The sequence below is a fragment of the Podarcis raffonei genome, chromosome Z, assembly GCF_027172205.1.
Source record: "Podarcis raffonei isolate rPodRaf1 chromosome Z, rPodRaf1.pri, whole genome shotgun sequence".
Classification (NCBI taxonomy): Eukaryota; Metazoa; Chordata; class Lepidosauria; order Squamata; family Lacertidae; genus Podarcis; species Podarcis raffonei.
Genome location: NC_070621.1, coordinates 23583446 through 23604391, shown reverse-complemented (window position 1 = coordinate 23604391; position 20946 = coordinate 23583446). Strand labels below are relative to the sequence as shown.

General features: G+C 44.9%; 1 protein-coding gene across 3 annotated transcripts in view; it reads left to right on the top strand.

Annotated features, from left to right (window-relative positions):
- The window catches only part of LOC128406212 (vascular endothelial growth factor receptor kdr-like), a 191127-nt gene extending 173581 nt beyond the window's left edge, over nucleotides 1–17546 (top strand). For all 3 annotated transcript variants that reach the window (XM_053373359.1, XM_053373358.1, XM_053373360.1), the window contains exons 28-30: nucleotides 1861–1939; nucleotides 8987–9087; nucleotides 17070–17546. In XM_053373359.1, coding sequence (XP_053229334.1) covers nucleotides 1861–1939; nucleotides 8987–9087; nucleotides 17070–17268 — 379 coding nt within the window. In that variant the 3' untranslated portion in view covers nucleotides 17269–17546. The remainder of the gene's footprint in view (nucleotides 1–1860; nucleotides 1940–8986; nucleotides 9088–17069) is intronic.
- The last annotated feature ends 3400 nt before the right edge of the window (nucleotides 17547–20946 follow it).

Genomic DNA, 20946 nt, shown 5'->3' with positions numbered 1-20946 from the left:
AGACCTATGCCGGCAGAGTTTTTCGACGACTGGCTTTTCACACCCACACTGTCAGCCAGTACGTTCCAGGGTTTTTCATCAGCTGAAGAGATGACGCCGGACACTAGCTCCTCGGAGGGGTCTCTCTCGGGGTTTGCCACAGACCGCTCCTATTGGTGGGACACTCAACCGGAGGTGGGGTGGCACAGGGAGCTGCTGCGGGGACCTTTGCAAGCAGTCTCACCAGAGGTACCCGGGGGAGGGGAGGACATGAACGTGTTGGGGGAGGATCCTGGATTCGGGCACATCAGCAGAGAGATGGAAGCAGAGGAAATCGACGTCGACGAGCCCGTTGCGGTTGGGCCGGATCCAGTGGACCGGCTACACACCAGGGGGGAAGAATGGTATCCCGCACTCACACCCACAGGACTGGAGCACCCGGAACCCACACCCGAAGAGGGGGAGGGGGGAAGGGGGGGCTTCGAGGGGGGGATGGATGTCAGGGAATCAGGAGCAGGAGCACTGGGGAGAGAGGATTGGGAGAGCGAAGGGGAAGAATCTGAGGGCAGCGTAGGGGAGTATGACAGTGGCCCGAGAGATTCCATGAGCTTCTCCAGCGAATCAGAAGATTCCCAGAAGGGGGCGCCGATGGTCAGGGCAAGGGGGGTCCCAGGGGGGACGCACCAGAAACAAGGAGCCAGAGGGGAACCCCAAAGCAGCAGTGGAGGATTGGGACCAGTTTCCCCACCAGAGCATAGTGGGGGGGAGGAGTCACATGTGTCAGGGCCAGCGTCTCCTCCAGAGAGGGAGTCAGGGCTGACCACGCCTCCATCGGAGAGTGGGGGAACGGAAGGGAGGTCAGTTGCAGCTAGCCCCCCCGAAGGGGGAAGCAGTGGCAGCAGCAGTGAAACGGTCAGGAGGAAAGCTGCTGGCTGGGCGCGCGCGCCAAGTTCAAATGTGCAGGCGCGCGGAACAGCAGGAGACCCGGATGGGGAACCAGCTCCTAAAGCCCGCCGGAGGGAGGGAGAAGGCTCAGGGGAATCAGCGGGAGAAGAGGCTAGAAAGGGCGGAACCCCGGCGGGCAGGCGGACCCAGAGGAGGAAGGAGCAGCGGAGAAGGTGGAGCAAGGCTAGGATCTTAAATTGGTGTCAGGGGGGAGGAGACTCAGACGGAGCATCAGTGGTCTGACACTTTAGACGTGGGGCTGCGCGCTGCGGCTCTGGAAGTGAAACTGAACTTCAATAAAGACTTTTATACTTAACAACGAAGCAGCGTTGGTCCTTTGTGAGCTGGGACCTAGGGCAGCCCTGACAACAATACAAAACAAAAACAGAACTTTTAAACATTACAAGATTGTTATTGTAGTTAACCTACATTTAACCAAATACAGCATTTATAGAAAATTCCAAATATCATTAAATTTGTCCATGGGAAGTCTACGTTTATAGGCAATTTTTTCATGTGTTGTGAGTTTGTACATATCTTCTATCCATTCATTGAAGGGAGCTGCATTTTAATTTTAATTTAGAGCATGACAGAAACCTGAAAGAGAAAAGTAGGCTGTGGAGATTTTTTCTTTCTTTCTAATTTTACCTCCAAACTATTTTTTGGGCTGGTGACTGTTATTTCCATTTTCCATGCAACTGAGGCTAGGCACTAGAACAACTTTGTTGAGGCCACACAGCAACTGCACAGGTGAGTCCGAAGTTTTTGGGGACCAGCTCCAGCATTCTCCTTGTGCTCTGATTGTGCCATGGCTCAACAAAAATGATTCAGTACACATGTGCCTGAAAACTAAATGCAGCTATTGTTTTCATCTTTCCACCACACAATAAAGAACTAAAAGTCCATGACTGAATCTCTCATTCTCCTTGTTTTCAGTATTAACCCCAAGAATCGGCCACTCAGTGTGAAAACATTTGATGAGGTGTCAGTGAAGAAAGAAAAAAGATTGCATGAGGTAAGCTTGGGCAAAATGCTTTCTTCCCCACAATGCATCTCTGTGCTTCCTTGCTCCTCCCAGTCTCTCTCTTGGAAAGCAGCAGTGAACCATCTACCAGAAGGTCAGGTAATAAACACCTCTCTATCCCACTGCCCACTTTTTTTGTCAGCATCCATCTGTTTCAAGAGACAGTGGAGTGTGCCTCTGGAGGTAAAGTCAAACCACTGCACTAGCAGCACTGAAGTGACCTCCCCAGGACGCATGCCTGGGCAGTGTGCAAGACTATCCATTGGCTACTAGCCATGATGACTGCAATCCACCTCCACTGTTGGTAGCAGTGTGCCTCTGGATACCAGTTGCTAGGATTCACAAATGGCAAGAGACCATTACGCTCATGTCCCATTGCAGGCTTCTCATAGGCATCTGGTTGGCTTCTGTGATGACAAAAGCTGGACTAGATGGTGTGATCCAGCAGGGCTCCTTCTTGGATTCTAACAAGTCTTTGCTGAAAGTACATTATTGTGGGCACAGGAGAGACTCTCAGTTGGTGTCATTGCCAAAAAGGCAACATTAAAACAGAAGCCTGTTGAAATAGCTTGTGGTGGGGGAGAGAGACCCAACAAGCTGGCCATCCCTGAACTGAATGGCTCTTGGGTTTCTTTCACTATGTGGCACCTATATGGCACATGAATACCTATCAATTTCCAAACAAGAGCTTGCATCTTTTCTCATTGGTGACATCTATCTTTTCTCATTTTGTTCTGCAAGCTGCTTCATAAGGGGAGATAGTTTTTAACTGAAACACTTTAATGGTGACATCTGTCTTTGCTTTTAGATCAAGGTGACATTTTAAAATAATGGTGCTGCTAATTGCTCTGAATTGCTTTGGGACTCTTGCCCAGCCAAACCCTCGCGCCAGTCCATTTGATGACTTACATGAGGATTAGTATCAGTGCAACATGTCAAAATCATTCAGTATGCTTGATTCAAAGAGTTGCTTGGGAAGGTTCAAAGTGCAGGCTTAGGCTCTTTTCTCCCTTTGCTTGTGTTATTTTTAGTGTTCATCGAACTGGATTGTCCTTAAGAGAAAACAGTCTTGCTATCAGACTGGCTGAAATCAATAAGAAGACTCCGAAAATCATTACCGAACTCTGGATAGAAAGCAGAGTAGTTGTAGGCAAGAGTCAAATGTTAGGGAGTTTGTACAGCTACCACCAGATACTGCAGCCTTACCTCTTCTCCTTCTCTTTTCCCCAGAAACATCTAGCAATACAGAAATGTGACGTGTGACATCATTGTGTTCTGAGTTTCCTTGCACCTCTTCCCTGGAACTGGAGTGGGAACACTCAGGAGTGCAGTGATATCGCATCATACATTTGGGATTGCCATATGTTACCAGTAGTGGCTGGTGTGGTGGGGCGGAGCCATAGTGATGCCCTTGTGGTAAAGGTAAAGGTAAAGGACCCCTGACAGTTAAGCCCAGTTGCGAAAAACTCTGGGGTTGCGGAGCTCATCTTGCTTTACTGGCCGAGGCAGCCGACGTTTGTCCGCAGACAGCTTCCGGGTCATGTGGCCATTATGACTAAGCCGCTTCTGGCGAAACCAGAGGAGCGCACAGAAATACCGTTTCCCTTCCCGCCAGAGTAGTACCTATTTATCTACTTGCACTGGCGTGCTTTCGAACTGCTAGGTTGGCAGGAGCTGGGACCGAGCAATGGGAGCTCACCCCATCATGGGGATTCAAACCGCCGACCTTCTGATCGGCAAGCCCTCCACCACCCACACCCCTGCATAATTCCTAGATGAGCACAGGTTGCCTATATGATTGAAGGCTTAACCACATTTACCTATTGCCCCGCTCTTTCCAGCTGTAAAAGCTCTGTGTCTGAGTGGTGTTGGGGTTTTTGCCCTGGAGCCATGCCTGTGGAAACCTGCTCTTTAAAGCTGAATCAGAGCAAATGTCAGTTCGAGTTTTCTGTAGATTGACATTTGCTCCGATTCAGCTTTAAAGAGCAGGTTTTCGCAGGGAAAGCTCGGGGGGGGCACTCAAATACAAAGCTTTTCAGTGCAGACCTGCCTAGAAAGAGTGTAGCAAAAGACAAGTGTGAATAAGACCTGAGGCTCTGGATGATGCAACAGCAGGAGCACTGCATTGCTTCTGCTTGCCACTGTCCTGCCCCAGCCCATCTAAGCAAACTGCAGTGACACTGGTGTGGGGAGAGCAGCTCTACTCCACCCTGTTGGCTGCTATGTGGTTAAATTTATAGACTGCTTCACACCATAAAGCACAAAGCACAAGCTCTAGTGAAATTGATTCGGCAAACTCTAAAGTGATAAAACCAGCCACACAAACTCTAGAAACAACCAAACTATTTCATCAAATATATAAGTGATTTTACATAAATGACTGAGTTACACCTCTGGGATAGCCTTACTAAACAAACATGTCTTTAGTAGGCACCTAAACATCATCATGGTTGCTAATAACAACATTTCTTGGGAAGGTGATTGAAAGGGCTGTGGCAGGGCAGCTCCAGGCATTCTTGGATGAAACTTATTGTCCAAACCTATTTCAATCTGGTTTCAGACCTGGTTTTGACACCGAGTCAGCCTTGGTCACTCTGGTGGATGATCTCTCTCAGGAGAGGGACAAGGGGACTACAACCTTGCTTCTTTTGCCTGATATTTTCTCAGCTTTGATAACTCCAACCGCGACATCCTCCATTGAGATGAGTGTTTAACAGCAGTTACAGTCCCACCTGCAGGACTGTTCATTGGCCAGTTGGTATTTATGTTATGGGGTACCATTTTGTCCACAGTGCTATTTATCATCTATATGAAGCTTTTGGGCCATTAGGGGTGTGGAGGAAAGTGGCATCACTATGCTGATGGCATGCAGCTCTGTTTCTCCAGAACATCCAAATCAGGAGTAGCCATGCAGCCTCTGGACTAGTGTCTGGTCACAGCTGGATGAGAGCCAATAAACTGAGTTTAAACCTGTTTTTAACATGTGAAGTGCTAAACAACTTGGGACCAGGATATCTATGAGACCACCTTGCCCACTATATTCCTGTCCAGCAACTGCACTCCTCAGATCGGGCACTTTGGAGAGTACCATATGCCCCAGAAGTGTGCTTAGCCTGTACTAGAAATTGAGCTTTTAGTGTTGCAGCTCTAGCTCTCTGGAATCAGTTACCAGTCAAAAATAGACAGGCGCTTGTTGCAGGGAAGGCAGGAGGAGTCATCTAGGTCCGTACTGTTTGTGGGGCCTGTACACGGATTGGCAGAAGCTCTGTAGCGAAGTGTCTTCCCCAGCCCCTATCTTGACTTGGTGGGTTTAAGCCTGGGACATTCTGCATGCAAAGCAGATGCTCTACTGCTGATGTTGCATTAGCTACATCTGTGTGTCATTAGCTGAAGGCTTGGGACTTTCTGAACACAAAATTGTCAGCGTGTGGGGGGGGGGACAATTCAGACCATAGTATGGAGGATAGGAGGCTTGATAACTCTTCCCTTGCCGACAGTACTGGCCTAGTTGGAAGTGGCTTCCTGCATTCCTAATGTATCATAATTTAGTAACGCACCTGTTACAAATATATTTGCCTGTGCGTTGTATGCATATAAATAGTCATTGCTCTTCATCATGTTTTTTCATAATGAATTATTTTATCATTCACAGTGTCCTTAGAAGAGAATAATAGAGGAGATGCATTTATCAGTTCATAAGCTGTCATAAGAGCCTGCTGAGTCAGGCCAGGGGGGCTTTCACAGGATGCCCACAAGCAGGAACAGAGAGTAACAGCACTCTCTGCTTCTGCAATTTCTAGCAGCTAGTATTCAGAAACATGCTGCCTCTGACAGTGGAACATAACCAGCACAGTTAGTACCCATTGATAGCCCTACCCCCCATGAATTTGTCTATTCCCATTTCAAAGCCATCCAAGTTGGCGTCTTATTTTCTTTCTTGGTTAGGATTGCAGTGTGTGAGTAATTTTTAATAATAAAAAATAAAATTAAAAGTGACCATACTGATCACAGCAACTTCCGGTTTTCCAGGGCCAGAATACATAGAAATGTGTTTTGCCGGGGTCATTTTCTGACACTTCGTTGGATGCTGCCCTCCAGTGCTCTGCAATGCATAGAAAACCTGAACAGGGAGACCAAAGACAGATGCCTTCCTGGGCATATTTTGCAACACAGATTGCAGGCACAGGGAGCAAAGGGGGGTTAATGTCCCCGCAACCCTTTGTGTGGTCAAGTGTGTGTAAGGGAAACCCTGTGCCCAAGGCAGAACTGTCAGTATAAAAGTCATTTGTCGTTTGGCCCTCTGTACAGCCAGCAAAAAAAATGAGATCATTCTGATTGCCATTGCAGCCTGAACACATGTTTTTATTTCTCTCATCACAACTGTAAAGAATATATTGAACTTGTCAAAACCATGCAAGCAGTGGAAAACCATAATTATAGCCGCTGCAGTGAATAAGATACAAATTTTGATAAGGTACTGGCTAACTGATTGCCCTTCCTTGGCAAATGCCAAGTAAGTTCTTCTTGCTTTAAAGTAAGAAGAAAAACCGTGCTGGATCAGGACAAGGACCCATCCTTTTTTCACAGTGGCCAAACAAGTGTTGTGGGAAGCACAAAAGAAGGATCCAGGTGCAACCGCACTCTTCCCACCTGTGACTCCCAGAAACTGGTATTCAGGGGAATTCCACCTCTGACAGTGGACGCAGAGCATCAGCCTTGTGGCTGGTAGCTGCTGATAGCCTTCTCCTCCATGAATCCGTCTAATCCTCTTTTAAAGCCATCCAAGTTGGTGCCCATCACTATCTGTTAAAGAAACAAGCAGTTATGGCTTGTGGGGACCTCACCTAAATGGAAGTGACACTAATCAGCCTCTATCCACAGCTACCCAACTCTTTCATAACAGGCTTTAAAACAAGAGATGGGAAACCTCTGGGCTAGGTCTCCCTATTTGGCCCTCAGGATGCTCCCCAGTTCACCCCCTCTTGGCATCCCTGCTCCTGCTTTTGCTTGGTTGTAATGTGTGATAATGCTTTTTGATTGCTTGGATAGAGATAAGTGGGAGGGGGGTATAGAAAGCTTTGGCTTTTGCATGGCTGGAATGTAGATTACTGTGCAAAGGTAAGGATTACATCTATTGATCGGACCCAGTTTTGCCTCTGCCTGCCTGCAACCACTAGCATGTGGCCCCTCCAAAGGTTGTTCACAGTGGAATGTGGCCCTGGGACTGGAAAAGTTTTCCCACCCCTGCTTTAAACACTAACCCCCTCCTCAGGAGAAATCCCTCTTGCTAAACATACCCAGGATTTAATACATGGGAAAGCCAAATGAATCAAATAAAAGCATCTTTGCTTTTTATATAATTAGCCACCCTCACTATACCATCTGTGTATGTTAATTTTATATGGTTTTTAAAACTTGCCTCTTCCCCTCACCCCAGCATTATCTTCATAAAACTAAGAGAGGAAATAATTTACAGGCTAACTGCAGAGTGCCAGCATTATAAATGAAACTGCAGCCAGCTGTAAGCCAGGTGGCTGAGAATGGGGAGGTTAAGCCATTTCTCTGCCAAGAATATCCTTGAATTTAAAGTAAAGAGTGGGCTTTCTAATCACAGGAGTAGATCTGTCTTAAAACCAGTGGGGCACTACCATTCTGTTTCTCCATGGAAGTATTTAAACCTAGCTTTCCACTAATTCATAAGATCCCCCTCCCATCTCAGATCAATTCATTGAATGAATGCATGGATACATAAGGGGTCACTGGTGGGTTCCCAGCTGAGCTGCAGTCTCACAGATGTGCTGTTTATGTTGACAGGTGTCTCCATATGTCATCCTGTACACATGTGCAAGGAAATACGCATGGTTTCAGCAGCTCAGAAATGTTGTTGTGTTACAGAACTCATTACAGTCACTTATATGAACTACAAGACTATGTGGGGAAAGGGCTATGCTTTGTACGCAGAATGTCCCAAGTTCAATCTCTGGCATCTCTAAGTAGTGCTGGTAATGCCCCCCAAAAAACCCCCAGAAATCCTGAAAAGGCGCAATTGGTCTGTGTAGACTAGGGATAGTCAACATGGTGCCCTCTAGATGTTATGAACCACAACTCTCATCAGCCCCACTCATCCTCTCCAGTGGTCAAGGATGATGGGAGTTGGATTCCACATCTGGAGAGTCTTGTGTCTGATATAGACAAGACAGAATGATATAGGCCAATGGTATTGAGTCAGTATAAAACAGCTTGCTTTGTGGTTAAGTATGTTCCTTGGACAAGGGCTGACTTTTGACAAAAACATTTAGGGCCAAACTAGAAATGTGGCACAGGACACCTGTGATCAGGATCTCTCTCTCTTTCTCTCTTTTACCAATTAACATCCCCAAATGGCTCTTTTGAATATGATGGGCTTGGCACCTTATGCACTGGTATTTTTCCCTTCATGGTGCCAACTGGTGCTTGGGATGTGTTGATTTACTTTGGGGAAATGACCTGAAAGAGTCGATCCAAAACCCCAAAAAAACTTACCTACTATTTCAATCTTCAATCCTCACAGGAATTATGCAGATCTCCCAATTAGTTTAAAAATAAAATAAAGCAAGCAAGCTGGAAAACCTAATCATGGGAATTCTGCATTGCCCGACTTTGCTTGCTGGGACTGATGGGAACTGTAGTCCAAACATCTGGAGGGCACCAGGTTAGTGAAGCCTGGCCTCAATATTTGGTGGTTCCCTAACCATGTGCTTAATGGACCCTCCATAAACAAGGCTTGTGAAGCCTCCTGTGGTTCTGATGGTGTCATCACTAAGGGAAGAAAAGCTGTATGCATTACAAAAATTGTAGAGGGGTGGAACTCTGCTTGGAAGGGTTAGCAAAAATTGAACAGCTGGTGTTGGATTCACTTCCTTCTGCTTTTTCTGCCACTGCCAAGCTGCATTTGCTATGAATCCAACCCTCCCTCGAGATTGTATTTTGAGCTTGAAAGGAGCTGTACAGCCCTCAGTTAGAAGAAGCTAAAGCTTTTGTGTTTTTTACCTTTTTTAGGAATGTGAGTCAGATAGCGGGATGGTGCTGACTTTGGATGAAATGAAAAGCCGGAAGAGATTGGAGATTCGTTCTTGGCCTTATGGAATCATGGCTCTGGCGTAAGTACCCCTGGATGAGTACATGTTAGTTGATACTGGCCTGGTGTGCTTATCCATGGTTTATTTGGGATAAGTGTGGTTTGTTTGGATGTGCAAACTCAACCCAGCAGAGTAGCCATGGTTTATTTTCTCCTTTAAAAGTTGTGATATATAGGCATGGTTTTGTTGTTGGCTTATGAACCATGGTTTGTTTTAACTATGTTTTGGTATTATGTCCAAATCCTTACTTAACCACCGTTTGTTTGGCCACTCCACCACAGACACTCTCATGAGGCAAGAGCAGCTGGAAAACAAACCAAGCTTTGAAGAAACAAACTATGGCTTGCTACGTCATCTGTGAGCTGACTTGTGGTTTATCAAACAAACCATGCTTTAAACAAACTACACTTAGCTTTACATGCAAATGTAACCATTGACATCCTTTCATAAACTAATATATCCAAGAATTGGTTTGTGATGAAATACAAGTTGTATTCATTCATTATTCATGTCTGGGGTCTTGTATAGAAAGAGGGAAAAGGGCCATATCACTGGCCCTGATCCCTATTTGTGACTTTTTAAACTTAGTATAAATGTTTTACATTGCAGTCCTATACCCACTTAGCCTGGAAGTAAGCCCCATTGAACTCCGCGAGACTGGCTTTTGAGTAGATTTGAATTGGATTGGCTGGTCTCTGCTATGTAATTTGGAAAGTTTTTTTGTTTGTTGTTTTTGTTTTTTGCTATGCACTTGGACACCTCTTACGATATAACCAAATTTGCATGGTTCTAAATTTGGTTAGATCAAGGAGCAGCTTTCATCTATGTTTGGATGCGATTAGACAACAGTGTGAATCAAGATGAACCTTTCAAAACTTCCCTGATTTTAACCAAATTCTGAATGATGGTTCATGAGATCAAGGAGCAGATTTTTGCTTATGTTTGGACATAATTTTGAATCAAGAAAGCTGACTAAACCTGTCAAGACTGCACTGATTTTTTTTTGTTTCTTGAAATTTCCAAACAATGCCATATATGAGGCTGCTAGTAATCAAACAAATAAATGATTAGCAGTGCAAATCTGTACATATATACCCAAAACATTATTTCAATGGTACTTACTGTTGTGCCACCTTGTATTTACTTCAGCTCCTCTGTACCATTTTCTCTATCTTAAGAAGATATTCAGTCCTGACCTGGGTTTCTAAGAGCTATCTTTATAACTCATTGTTAATGATGCCACCAGAAATACCAAATATCTGACTATTTCCCACCTCTAACATAGCCAGTCAAGAGGCATGTGTGTATAATACAACAATTTATTAAAACAGAATTGGCAAAAAAGGGATTTTGATAACTCAGTGTACAAAAGCATATGGTGACTGTGATTCATATAAAACAAAATCTAGTAACAATGCTGACCCTACCTTATCAAACTAACCCTGCCACCACCCAAACACTCTCGACTGCCCTCCCATCAGTATTCAAACTCCCTTTCAAATCTTCTGTCCAATCATTGCTCACTTCCAACACTCAAAGGACTCTCTCTCAACCTTCCAACCTCACACCTACCTCAGTTCATCTTGTATATTCACCTACACATTTATCACATTTTAGTTTTCCTTAATTGGTGGTAGTAAAGCACCACTGACCACACCTCAGAGCTTCACAGCACATAAAAACTCTGTTCTCCAGCATATCAACACTACCATCTACACCCCATACACATCACTGCCTGTGGTAGGGCTGGTCCTGGTGTGTATAGTGAGAATGAGGAATCTCAGGTTCGGGAGCCAAATTTGGCCCTCCATACCTCTTTATCTGACCCTCAGGACTCTCCCCAGGCCACACACACTCCCTAGTGGCACCCCTTCTCTTTCTGACTGGCTGGAACTCTAATAATGCCTCTTTCTACCCTGGACAATAGATAGAGGTGGGTATGGCAGTGTGTGAGGTCAGTAGCCTACAGTACAAAAGTAAAATTCACATTTGTGTCTCTGCCCACTCCTATCTCTGGTCTTGCCCATTAGCATGTGGCCCCTGGAAGGTTGCTTGGAAGGAAATGTGGCCCTTGGGCTGGAGTAAGTTCCCCATCCTTGGTGCATAAGGTTTCAGTCTCAGTTGACTAAATAACAGCACTCCTAAAGTTTATTTCATATATTTATGAGGATCATTCCATGTCATCGAAAGCCAACACCTAGTTAAGCCCTGAGAAAAATACAGCTTTGCATCTACCCACAAACTTGGAAAAATCAGCTCTGAATATCAGCTCTTCTCTTCTCCATGGCTTGCTGAGGCTGGCTGGAATCAGTATGTCGCCCTTGTTAACGATATCTCTCTTCTTATCAAAAACATTTATTCTGGACCTATTACAAACAGTCCTGCTTTACTTCTACAAGCCCTACGGAAGGCTTAGTGTGTTTTCCAAACCAGGGTGGCTCTTGAGGCTCCGGTCCTCTTTCCACCCCCCGCCAAATCTAGCTGTTTATTTGACTTGCATTTGCTGAGTTGAAAGGGTGGAGGAGGCGGTGGAATTGGCAATGCTTAAGTGAAGAATTTGGAGAGTTTAGGGAAGACAAATACAAAACTCTGGGACTGGGAATCCTGTTGGACAAACAATGACTGTATGCTGTGTCAGGTGTTAAGAAAAGAGAAACAACATCCAAAGAGCCAGGCTGAATATGAGTTGGATGTGAGTCCTGTATCTTCCCTCCAGAGATATATCAAATGAATGGAAGGAAGATCTGAATCCTTTTCCCCTGAAAAGTGAACTGTTTTCAGCAAGGGGTGTAGCATGGGGAAGGCCAGGGGGCCCATGGCCCTGGGTGCAGATTTTTGAAAGGGCGTAAGGGGGTGCAACCAGGCTCCCTCATTTGCCAAGCTGCACCCAAGCTGAGCCTTCAGGGCTGGGCAGCAGCAGTGCCTCCTTTCCCTTGTGGCCGGTGAAGGGTCACCGCTGGCGCTGCCCACAGAGGCAAGAGGCACGGGCATTCACTTCTGCGAATGGGGCACCACGGCCCTCAGTTCTGTCCTCATCACAGGGCAGCCTCTTTCTCCTTCCCTCACCTCACTCACCTTTGGCTCAGACTGCCACACGGCTCACTCGGCAGTGAGGGCTTCGGCTGGCACGGCCACCTCTGCACCCCGGTGTACTCGCACTCCCCAGACACTAAGAACCCACACTATGTGGCTGTTTTCAGCCTTTCCAGTGAATGGGTGGCAGGCAATGGAAGGGAGTGGGTCCAGTCCTGACCCCTCCCTCCAAACGTTCACTATATGTATCACCAGAAATGATTGACTGCAGCCCTGAGAAACTGTGGGAGAATTTCTTCTCTATCCCTAAATAAATTTTCCAAGGCTGAAGCAGGCTGACACGTAACACAGAGAGAGAGGAGAGGGCTATTGATGGCTGCTTCCGGAGTGCTCTTGTGCGCTGATCCTGCATGCAGGTTTCCCACAGGCACCTGGCTGGCCACTGTGATAACAGGATGCTGGACTAGATGGGCCATTGGCCTGATCCAGCAAGCTCTTCTTATGTTCTTAGAGAAAATTTATATGCTGCCCTTCCTCCCCTTCCCATGGATACATTCTTTTTCCCCCTCCTGGGAGAATTTTGTGAAATAGCCCCCAACATTTCTGTGCCCTCAAGCAGTATGGAGGATTTTCATTTGGCAATTTGTGCACCACTCTCGTCTGAACAGGCCTGTAGCAGTGAGGTAAACCTCAAGTTTACGTCTGCAGCAGGGCAGAACCACCTTGGTCATCATACTCCTCTGAATTTCTTCAGCAAACCATTATTTGATATACATTGAAGTCTTGGCTCTGCCTTGTTTTTGTCATACCCAATTAAGCTCAGAAATAATTAGACCTAACGATTTAGCTGAGAACCAAGATATTCCCCAAGTAGGGCATAGCTGAGGTGCTTCAGGCATCAGAATGCCAAAGCATTCCAGCAAGGATACTGCCTTTGCCTCAGACGCATTTCTCCCGGCAAAATCAAATCGAACAACCCTCCTCAACTGTGGCAGGCCTTCCTGTTCCAATTTAAAGTGTTAGGGGGCAAATCATAATCATTAACAGCTTCTGATGGGGCTCCAACTGGTTGTCCGAATCCTATATTGAAGCTAAGGGACTTGCCTCAGGGACCATAGCTCACTGCTACAGCACACACACTCTTGTGCTGAGTAGATTCCAGGTTTACTCCCCAGCATCTGCAGGTAGGGTTGGGAAAGACCCCTAACTGAAACCTTGCATAGCCATTGCCCATCAGTGTAATCCAGAAGTGGAAGGAGCTCAGGCTTGTGGAATATACTTTGCTTTTTACTAGAACCCCTCAATTCACCAACTGTAATTAGCTGAAATCCTGAGCACATGCTCAGATCAAGGATTTGTTTTCAGTTCCAGAACTGAACTCTCGGCAACTTTATGCAAAAACCTGCTCCTGGTTTCCCTCCCAGGCTTTTTTACATTTGGGGGAAAATATGACTTTTGGCTTTTGACTTTGTCATCCACAAACAACTGGGAGTCAGAAACCCTTGCTGCTGTACTGCAAATCACCCAGAGATCTATCAGTAGTTCTTGATCTACATTTTGCCTACCGTTAACACTTGACTGGAAGCTGCCCAGAGTGGCTGGAGAAATTCAGCCAGATGGGTGGGGTATAAATAATAAATTATTATTATTATATTACATAAACTAAACTAGATGGACCAATAGTCTGACCTGGTACATGGTCCTTTGCTGATGTTTATTAAAATAGCAAAGTTTCTCTGGTAATCTAGGTGCTCACTGAATGTCGAAATAGTATCCCCCCAAATTAATCTGACTAAAATCAGGGGAGACAACCTGAGCATCCAACTGGCATCACTAGAATTTTCAGTGATTGTACCACCTGTTTCTAGCATGTTAATACAGACTGAGAGCATGTTCCAGGCCTTTACATCCCATTAATTGTCCCATGAAGCAGATTGTGGGGAAAATATCCATTGTTTCAACAACCACGTTCACTACTGCAAATTCTAATTCAACTTACAACCATTATTAAATCCATTAAAGGCCTTAAACATGCTTGCCCTGCAAAAAAATAAAAATAAAGCCTCATTAAACACCTATAAAAAGCCATAAAGCCCATTATAAGCCCCTGCAGCTCAATTACCGCAATTGTTACAGGACTCAGATGCAAGGTATAACTTGCTGCAAACAGCAAATTGATTGGGATGTCTTTCTTTGAGGGCTGCTGCTCCTTGTGTACAGAATTTTTAATGAATGGGAAAATCTATTAAGCCTGCAATCCTAGGCAATCTTATTTGGGAGTAAGCTCAATTGAACATAGTGGACCTTGCTCCTAAGAAAGTATGCATGAGCTCAAGCATTCTCATTCATAGGGTTTTGGAGCCACTATTCCTATGAGGCCACCATAAGGTCTCTGCCTTATTTACATATAAATCAGGGTTTTGCTTTAAAAATAAAAGAAGTGCTGAGTGCTTCCCCCTCCCACACCTTAACCTCCTCATAATCTTGCACTATCTACTTTTCTCCATTTCCAGCTACAAAAACAACATCAGCCAAGAATAGGGGGGAAATGGATGGAGCAGTTGACTGTGGAGAAAAAAATAACCTCACCTTTGCTTTATAGATGAAAAGAATAGACCATTGGTCCACCTAGCTCAGTATTGTCCACACTGAATGACTGTAGCTTCCCTGGGTTTCAGACAGGGGATGTTCCCATCCCTTCATGCAGAGCAGGTGTTCTACCACATGGCTTTGGTCCTCTTAGTAGGAAAGGAGATGCAAAGGGGGCTTCCAGAACTTCAATGGGAAAACAAAATGTGCATCTAAATTCATGTAAACAACACTGGCAGCATCTCAAGATTGGGTCAGTTGCTGAGCAGGGGAAGAACAAAATGAAATCTCAGTAAATACAGAAAGTTGTTAAGGGTTAGGAAACAAAGGCTGAAGAGTTGTCTTAATTTCAGGGTATGCAGCTTGGGTGAAATGAGTATTTTCTAGGATGGTAATTGCATTTCAAATCTGCCAGAGATAGTTAACCACACTCCTTGCCTCTGACCAAACTTGTCATCCCTCTGACTTGGGAGCAAATATTAAATGTCATTGTTTGAGAGGCTCGCTTTAAACATTAGCTGACAGACAGTGTCATTCCCAGATTTGACATGGTGGCTGGGATGAACCAGAAATGCAAGCTCCCTTCTTCCTACATACTGGGAGCTGACAGAGCTCAGAGAGTCTCATTGTGTGGCCAGGCTAAGCCTTAATAACACTTCTTTTATTGGGCACTGCAAGACTCGCCCAGGCCAAGGGCCAAGTTACACAGATATTTTTGTGTTTTTCTCCATCCCCATTGACCAGTTTAATACCTGGTAAATTATAAAAGCCATGGAGTCAGCTGAGAAGAAACATCAGGGGTTTTCAAAGGCAGGGTGTGTGGGTGAGAAATAGATGAATAGTAACGTTTTCACAGGAAGAGTTTAACAAAAAGAGGGGAGCAGCCAACTGCATGCAAGGATACAAACATGCCTATGATTATCATAGGAACATAAGAGATCAAAACAAAGGCTTACCTAGTCTGACATCCTTTTCTCACAATGGCCAACCAGGGCAGCCTATAAGCAGAACCTGAGTGCAAAAGCAGCTAGAGGAGGAGGAGAGAACAGAGGGTGAAGAACAGAGGGTCCTCTTCCCATCCTCTAAGCCCCCTGCGAAACTCAGGAAACATGCTGCACCTGGTACTGGGTGTGGAGAGTACAGCTGAATAGGACTCAGCTATGGGCAACCCAAGGAAGTGCCATTCACATTGGGCCTACCCATAAAAAAAGTCTAGAGTGGGAGACTAGGGTAATGCTAGCAGCCATTGATGGCCTTTTCCTCCATGATTTTGTCCAATACTCTTTTAAAGCCTTTCATAGTTAACAGACTTTGCCTCAAATGTCTCCCTTCCCAGGTGCAAGGATCTTACAGACCTTATTTAGCTAAATGGTAGAGCATAGTCCTGCATGCAGAAGTTCCCAGGTTCAATCCCAAGCATCTCCAGATACAGCTAGGACACACTCCCGTCTAAAACCCTGGACAGCCGCTACCAGTCAGTACAGGCAGTTCTGAGCCCATGTAGAACTCTGACTGAATATGAGGCAGCTTCTTATGTTCCTAATGTTCCACTCAGAGTGGTTTTCCACCTGTGTTCTTGGCAGACACCATAAAATAATAGTACTATACAGATAATACCTTTGCCTTCGGACAGGACTTCCCAGGATGTTAGAGCAGTCAAAACAACAGGTGCTCACAGGAGAAATCCAGGATGCTACTGTACCTATGATTTGGTAGCAGCGTATCCCAACCACCAACTGCCACCACCTCTTCTGTGCTGCAAATTATGGTTTGAATTCACATGAGACAACACTCAAACCCACAGGCTGAGCCAGTGTCCTTGGTGAACCACGTGTGGCACGTCCCAGAATTCTCTGCAGCACACAATGGTTCAAGCTGATGTGGGGCCAGGAACCAGAAAGATATGAGATTAATTTATTCATTCATTACATTATATATCACCTTTCCTTCAAGTAGCTCATGGCAATGTGTAAGGGTCTCACCATCCACCTTTTATCCTCACAGCCTCAATCCTGGGAAGTAGGTTATGCTGAAAACCCAGAGAACTTCATAGCCAAGTACGTTTGAACCTGGGACTCCTTGGTCTTAGTGTGACACTTTAACCCACTATACCATTATTCGGAACACAAATATTTTATGTCTTAAGGGTAGGGATGGAGGAGAGACTTGGTTTGGTTTGCATTTTAATGTGAACCTTCCTAATTCCCACTTCCATAAATAATCCACAAACCAAAGCACAGCTATCCTTCTTAATCCACACTTCACTGGATTTTGCAATGTAGTAGTCCAACAAAAAATGTTATGAAAAATGTGTATGAAAGTGCTGGTTCGTTTTTGTGAGGACATTTTTGCTGAATTTTCAATCATTTTTCCTCCCACAGGAGAAAAGCCATCAACAAGAGCAAAGAGTCTGTATTCTCGGAGAACGAGCGTGAGGCTGTGAAGTACCTGTCGGCAACACAGGTGAACGATGCCGTCCAGGAACAGTATGTTCTCCTGCCAGTCGATCCCACCCTGGAGTGCCACAGCCCACCTCCTGACTACAACTCAGTGATTCAGTACTCTGCTCCTCCAGTGTAATTGGCTCAGGGCTGATCTTCTTCATTTTACACATCTTTGACCATACAGTATATTCATCAGGCTTCCTATTTGTGCTGCCTGCTTAATGGAACCAGTGGGGTGGTTTTTTCGCACAAAAAAGGGGATAAGAGATCACACTCTTATCCAGGTCCATCTGTCCAAGGTATTAAACCCCCAAAGCAGATAGAAGTTCTTTGAAGAGCAGCTGTCTTAAAGGGTATATTTCTGCTGATCTAGCTCTTATTTTCTAACCTTCTGCACAGCAAATTTGTTTAAAGGGGGGGAAATGCAGTTGTACCCATTGCATTGTCATTCTGTGGGGGCTTCTTTCTCAAAGCTTTGGGATATACACTGAAAATTCTGGTTCTGTTAACAGGGGCATATTCTTCAGGGATCACTTCTCTCACAGTTTCAGGTAGAAATAAGAATTTCTCTTTTCCTCATTTTTGGTTCCTTGTTATCATTACCATATTTACATCTGCCAGAATCCCACCCCTTCCCCAGTCCACATCAGATTACAATTAGCTTGCACTGCAAAACAGGGCTGGGGTGGGATTCATATTTATATTGACAGCCAATGTCCTTTGTTCCTAATAAATAAAAGCTAATAAGGGAATAATTAGATGAGCTCATTCTTTTCCAGAGCAAACTTCCCTTCTCTCTTTCTCCCAATGAAAAGTCTGACAATTATAACTCTGTAACTGTCATGACTTCCCCCAAAGAGCCCTGGAAATTACAGTTTAGGAAGGGTGTGGGATAATTCTCCATTGCAGATCCCAAGCCCCATCCCAGCCCCTTCCTCATACAAATCTCCCTTGGAGGAGAAAATGACCATTACATAACATCCTTTTCCCTGGCCTGTAGATTTGCCATTAGCTCCACTTTCCTCAAAATCTATTACAGAAAGAAATGGGTGTGAAAACTTTCTTGGCAATGAATGTTAGTCATTCAGCAGGGACCAAAAAGACCTTTAGCCATCTAGGGTAGTGAGGTTCAATAGATCCAACAATACTGGAAAAACATAAAGAGAAAATATGCCTCAGGTGTTTTTGAGCCAGGCTAGGTCAAGCTGGAAGGCAAGCCTGCGACCCTGTGAAGCTGTGACTTTAAAAGCATCCTCTTGAAAGGTGTTTGGAAATAAAATCTATTCGATTCTGGTAGGGATTTTTCAGACAATGGCTCCAAAAAAGAAAACAGTATGCCTTGATGAGCAGCAAAAACATTTCCTTGAGAGGAAGAGAGGAGAGATGGCTATTTAAGGTGGGGCAGGGGTTGTATTCCAGTCACTATCTTGCATATTCTGATCAATAACATGCTTTCTTTGGCTGTGTAATATGAATGCTGTGGAGATTGTGGCTACTTCCACCTTGTTCCTGCTCCCCACAAAGAGGTGTGTTGGCTGCACAACCACCCCAGGGCATCTGCACCATACTGTGGTCCTGAAAATCATTGTATGGCTCCCAGAAAGGTGTAGTTGCCATTTCTCTGTGATGTCCTTCCCCCACCACACACACACACACACACACACACACACACACACCATTCCAGTTAATGTTAACATGCAGCTCTCTTTTGGGAGATACCCATGCTGGTGTTGTACCTCCTTGGAAGTCAGATTATCTGCTCATTCCACACTAGTATTGAAGGAGTATGGGAAGATGCAACCAGCCACTCTGATAAATCCAGAGAATGGCACTGTGCTGTGGATTCTTGCTTTGCTTGACTTAAGGATCCTTGTGGCCCTTTCCTCAGAGGCAGAGCAGTGGAAGAAGTGCCCTAACTCTTTTGCCCAAGCCCCCAATCCTGAAACTCTGACAAACACATAACCTTCTAACAAGGTCTCTGAAAACTGGTTTCAGGACCAGCAGAAGAACTTTCAGCTTTCTCAAGGCCTGCTGCATTCAGCATCTCAGGTGTACAAAAAGGCGGCACTGAGCAGAGACGTAGCAAGAGAGGTGCATGTTTGTGTTCTCCCTAAATTCAGCTAATTGGAAACTGAGAAAGGGAGATGTAAAAAGTGCCTTATGGCATGAGAGTAGGTGTGACCCTTATCTTCTTGCAGGCAGGTTGCCTAATTCACCTCTTGTTCTGGATCTGAAACCCAAAGAGGCCTTCATTGAACTAATATGGAATTGAAGAATTTGTGTAGTATGGCTCTTCCCAAAGCAAGAAGCACCCCATCTGGATTCAGTGCCTAGCTTCTTGGCAGGAATGGTTCTGACTTTGGGTTCATAGACTTCCTCACTGTTTTTGTTTTAACCAGCCTGTGTACTACCTAAAAATGAACCTGTATTACTTGTATTTTATTTACTAATATTTTTTCTGCCCTTATCTTCCCATTCCCTTAATTTAATTACTATGTGTGTGTGTTTCCAATTAAGCTGCTATATGAGATAGATATAATCCTGCAGAAGCAAAGCACCTGATCTCACTGGTAGAGGTGAGCCTTTCCTTTGCATAACCTCTTTTCTCCCCAAAGGTGCTACCAATATGTTTGACTTCTGCAGGATCTTGCTCATTGTGTTTAATCTGTAAACGCAGTTCTATATAGACTTTCATTTATGTAGCAATGTGTATAATTCTTATGTAGTACCAAAGAGCAGGAAATCCCCTGGGTTTACTGAAAATGTCACTAACGCTTGCAGGACAGGCCCCAGTTTATGAGAATTTCCCCAGTTCCACAATTACTGCCAATTTTGCCGAACACCACCCACTTCCCCATCTTCCTTATCATTTTGGGGACATCTTTGTTTTATTTTTAATGCTACCTGGCTTCTTTCAGAAAACAGGGAGCTATGTGAATCTTGTGGTGTTTGGATCAAAGAGCAAGAAAGACATAACTGACCTTGTTCCCATGTGAGGCTGATCTCAATTGCAGGACAAAAAGAGGAGCCAGTTGCCCAATAGAAGTGTATATTTTGGTATCTTAAGACTACTCAGGGAATATTTTGTGACTTCAGAAGATACTCAGCCACCTGCCTTTGTGACCTGACAAACCTCAGATACGTTCAATGTTAATGAGTACAAACCTGTCTCTCTTTGTTTCAAGCCAGACCTTATCTTTTTTTCACTCCTTTAGCAACCCTACATTACCAGAGAAGATAGTATTATTAACCTGTTTTGTATCCAGGGCCGGCTCCACCATTAGGTAGAATGACACTGAGGGGCACACAAAACTGTGTACCATGTGGCTGACCTGCACCACCTGCCCGCTGCCTATGGAGTTTGTCCCGGCACTAGTGTTGAAGTTAAGAATTCAGCTGGCAGTCTAGACAGCTTTTGTACCTGGAAATGGGCGAGACATTGACACATGCTTCCCTTCAGGCAGCAAAATGTCTTCAGTCAGCCCTGGTTTTCTCTCCCTTTATACCATAATCAGCAGCTTCAGAAAAGACATTTGTTCATAACCACAACCTATTCTTACAGTGAGATGATTCTTTCAGAAATATATTACTCGTCCTGCTCTAATTATATGTCGTTATCTGCTGCACTGACAAAAGCAATAATCACCATATTTCCTGCCCTATATTTCTTTGGCCTTCTGCCTCTCGGTTGAGAAAGACACAGAGACAGAGAGAGACATTTGCTGGGAATCACAAGCAGGGAGAGTGCTGTTGGAACCATCTCCTGCTTGCGAGCTTCCCATTGGCCACTGTGAGAACAGAATGCTGATCCAAA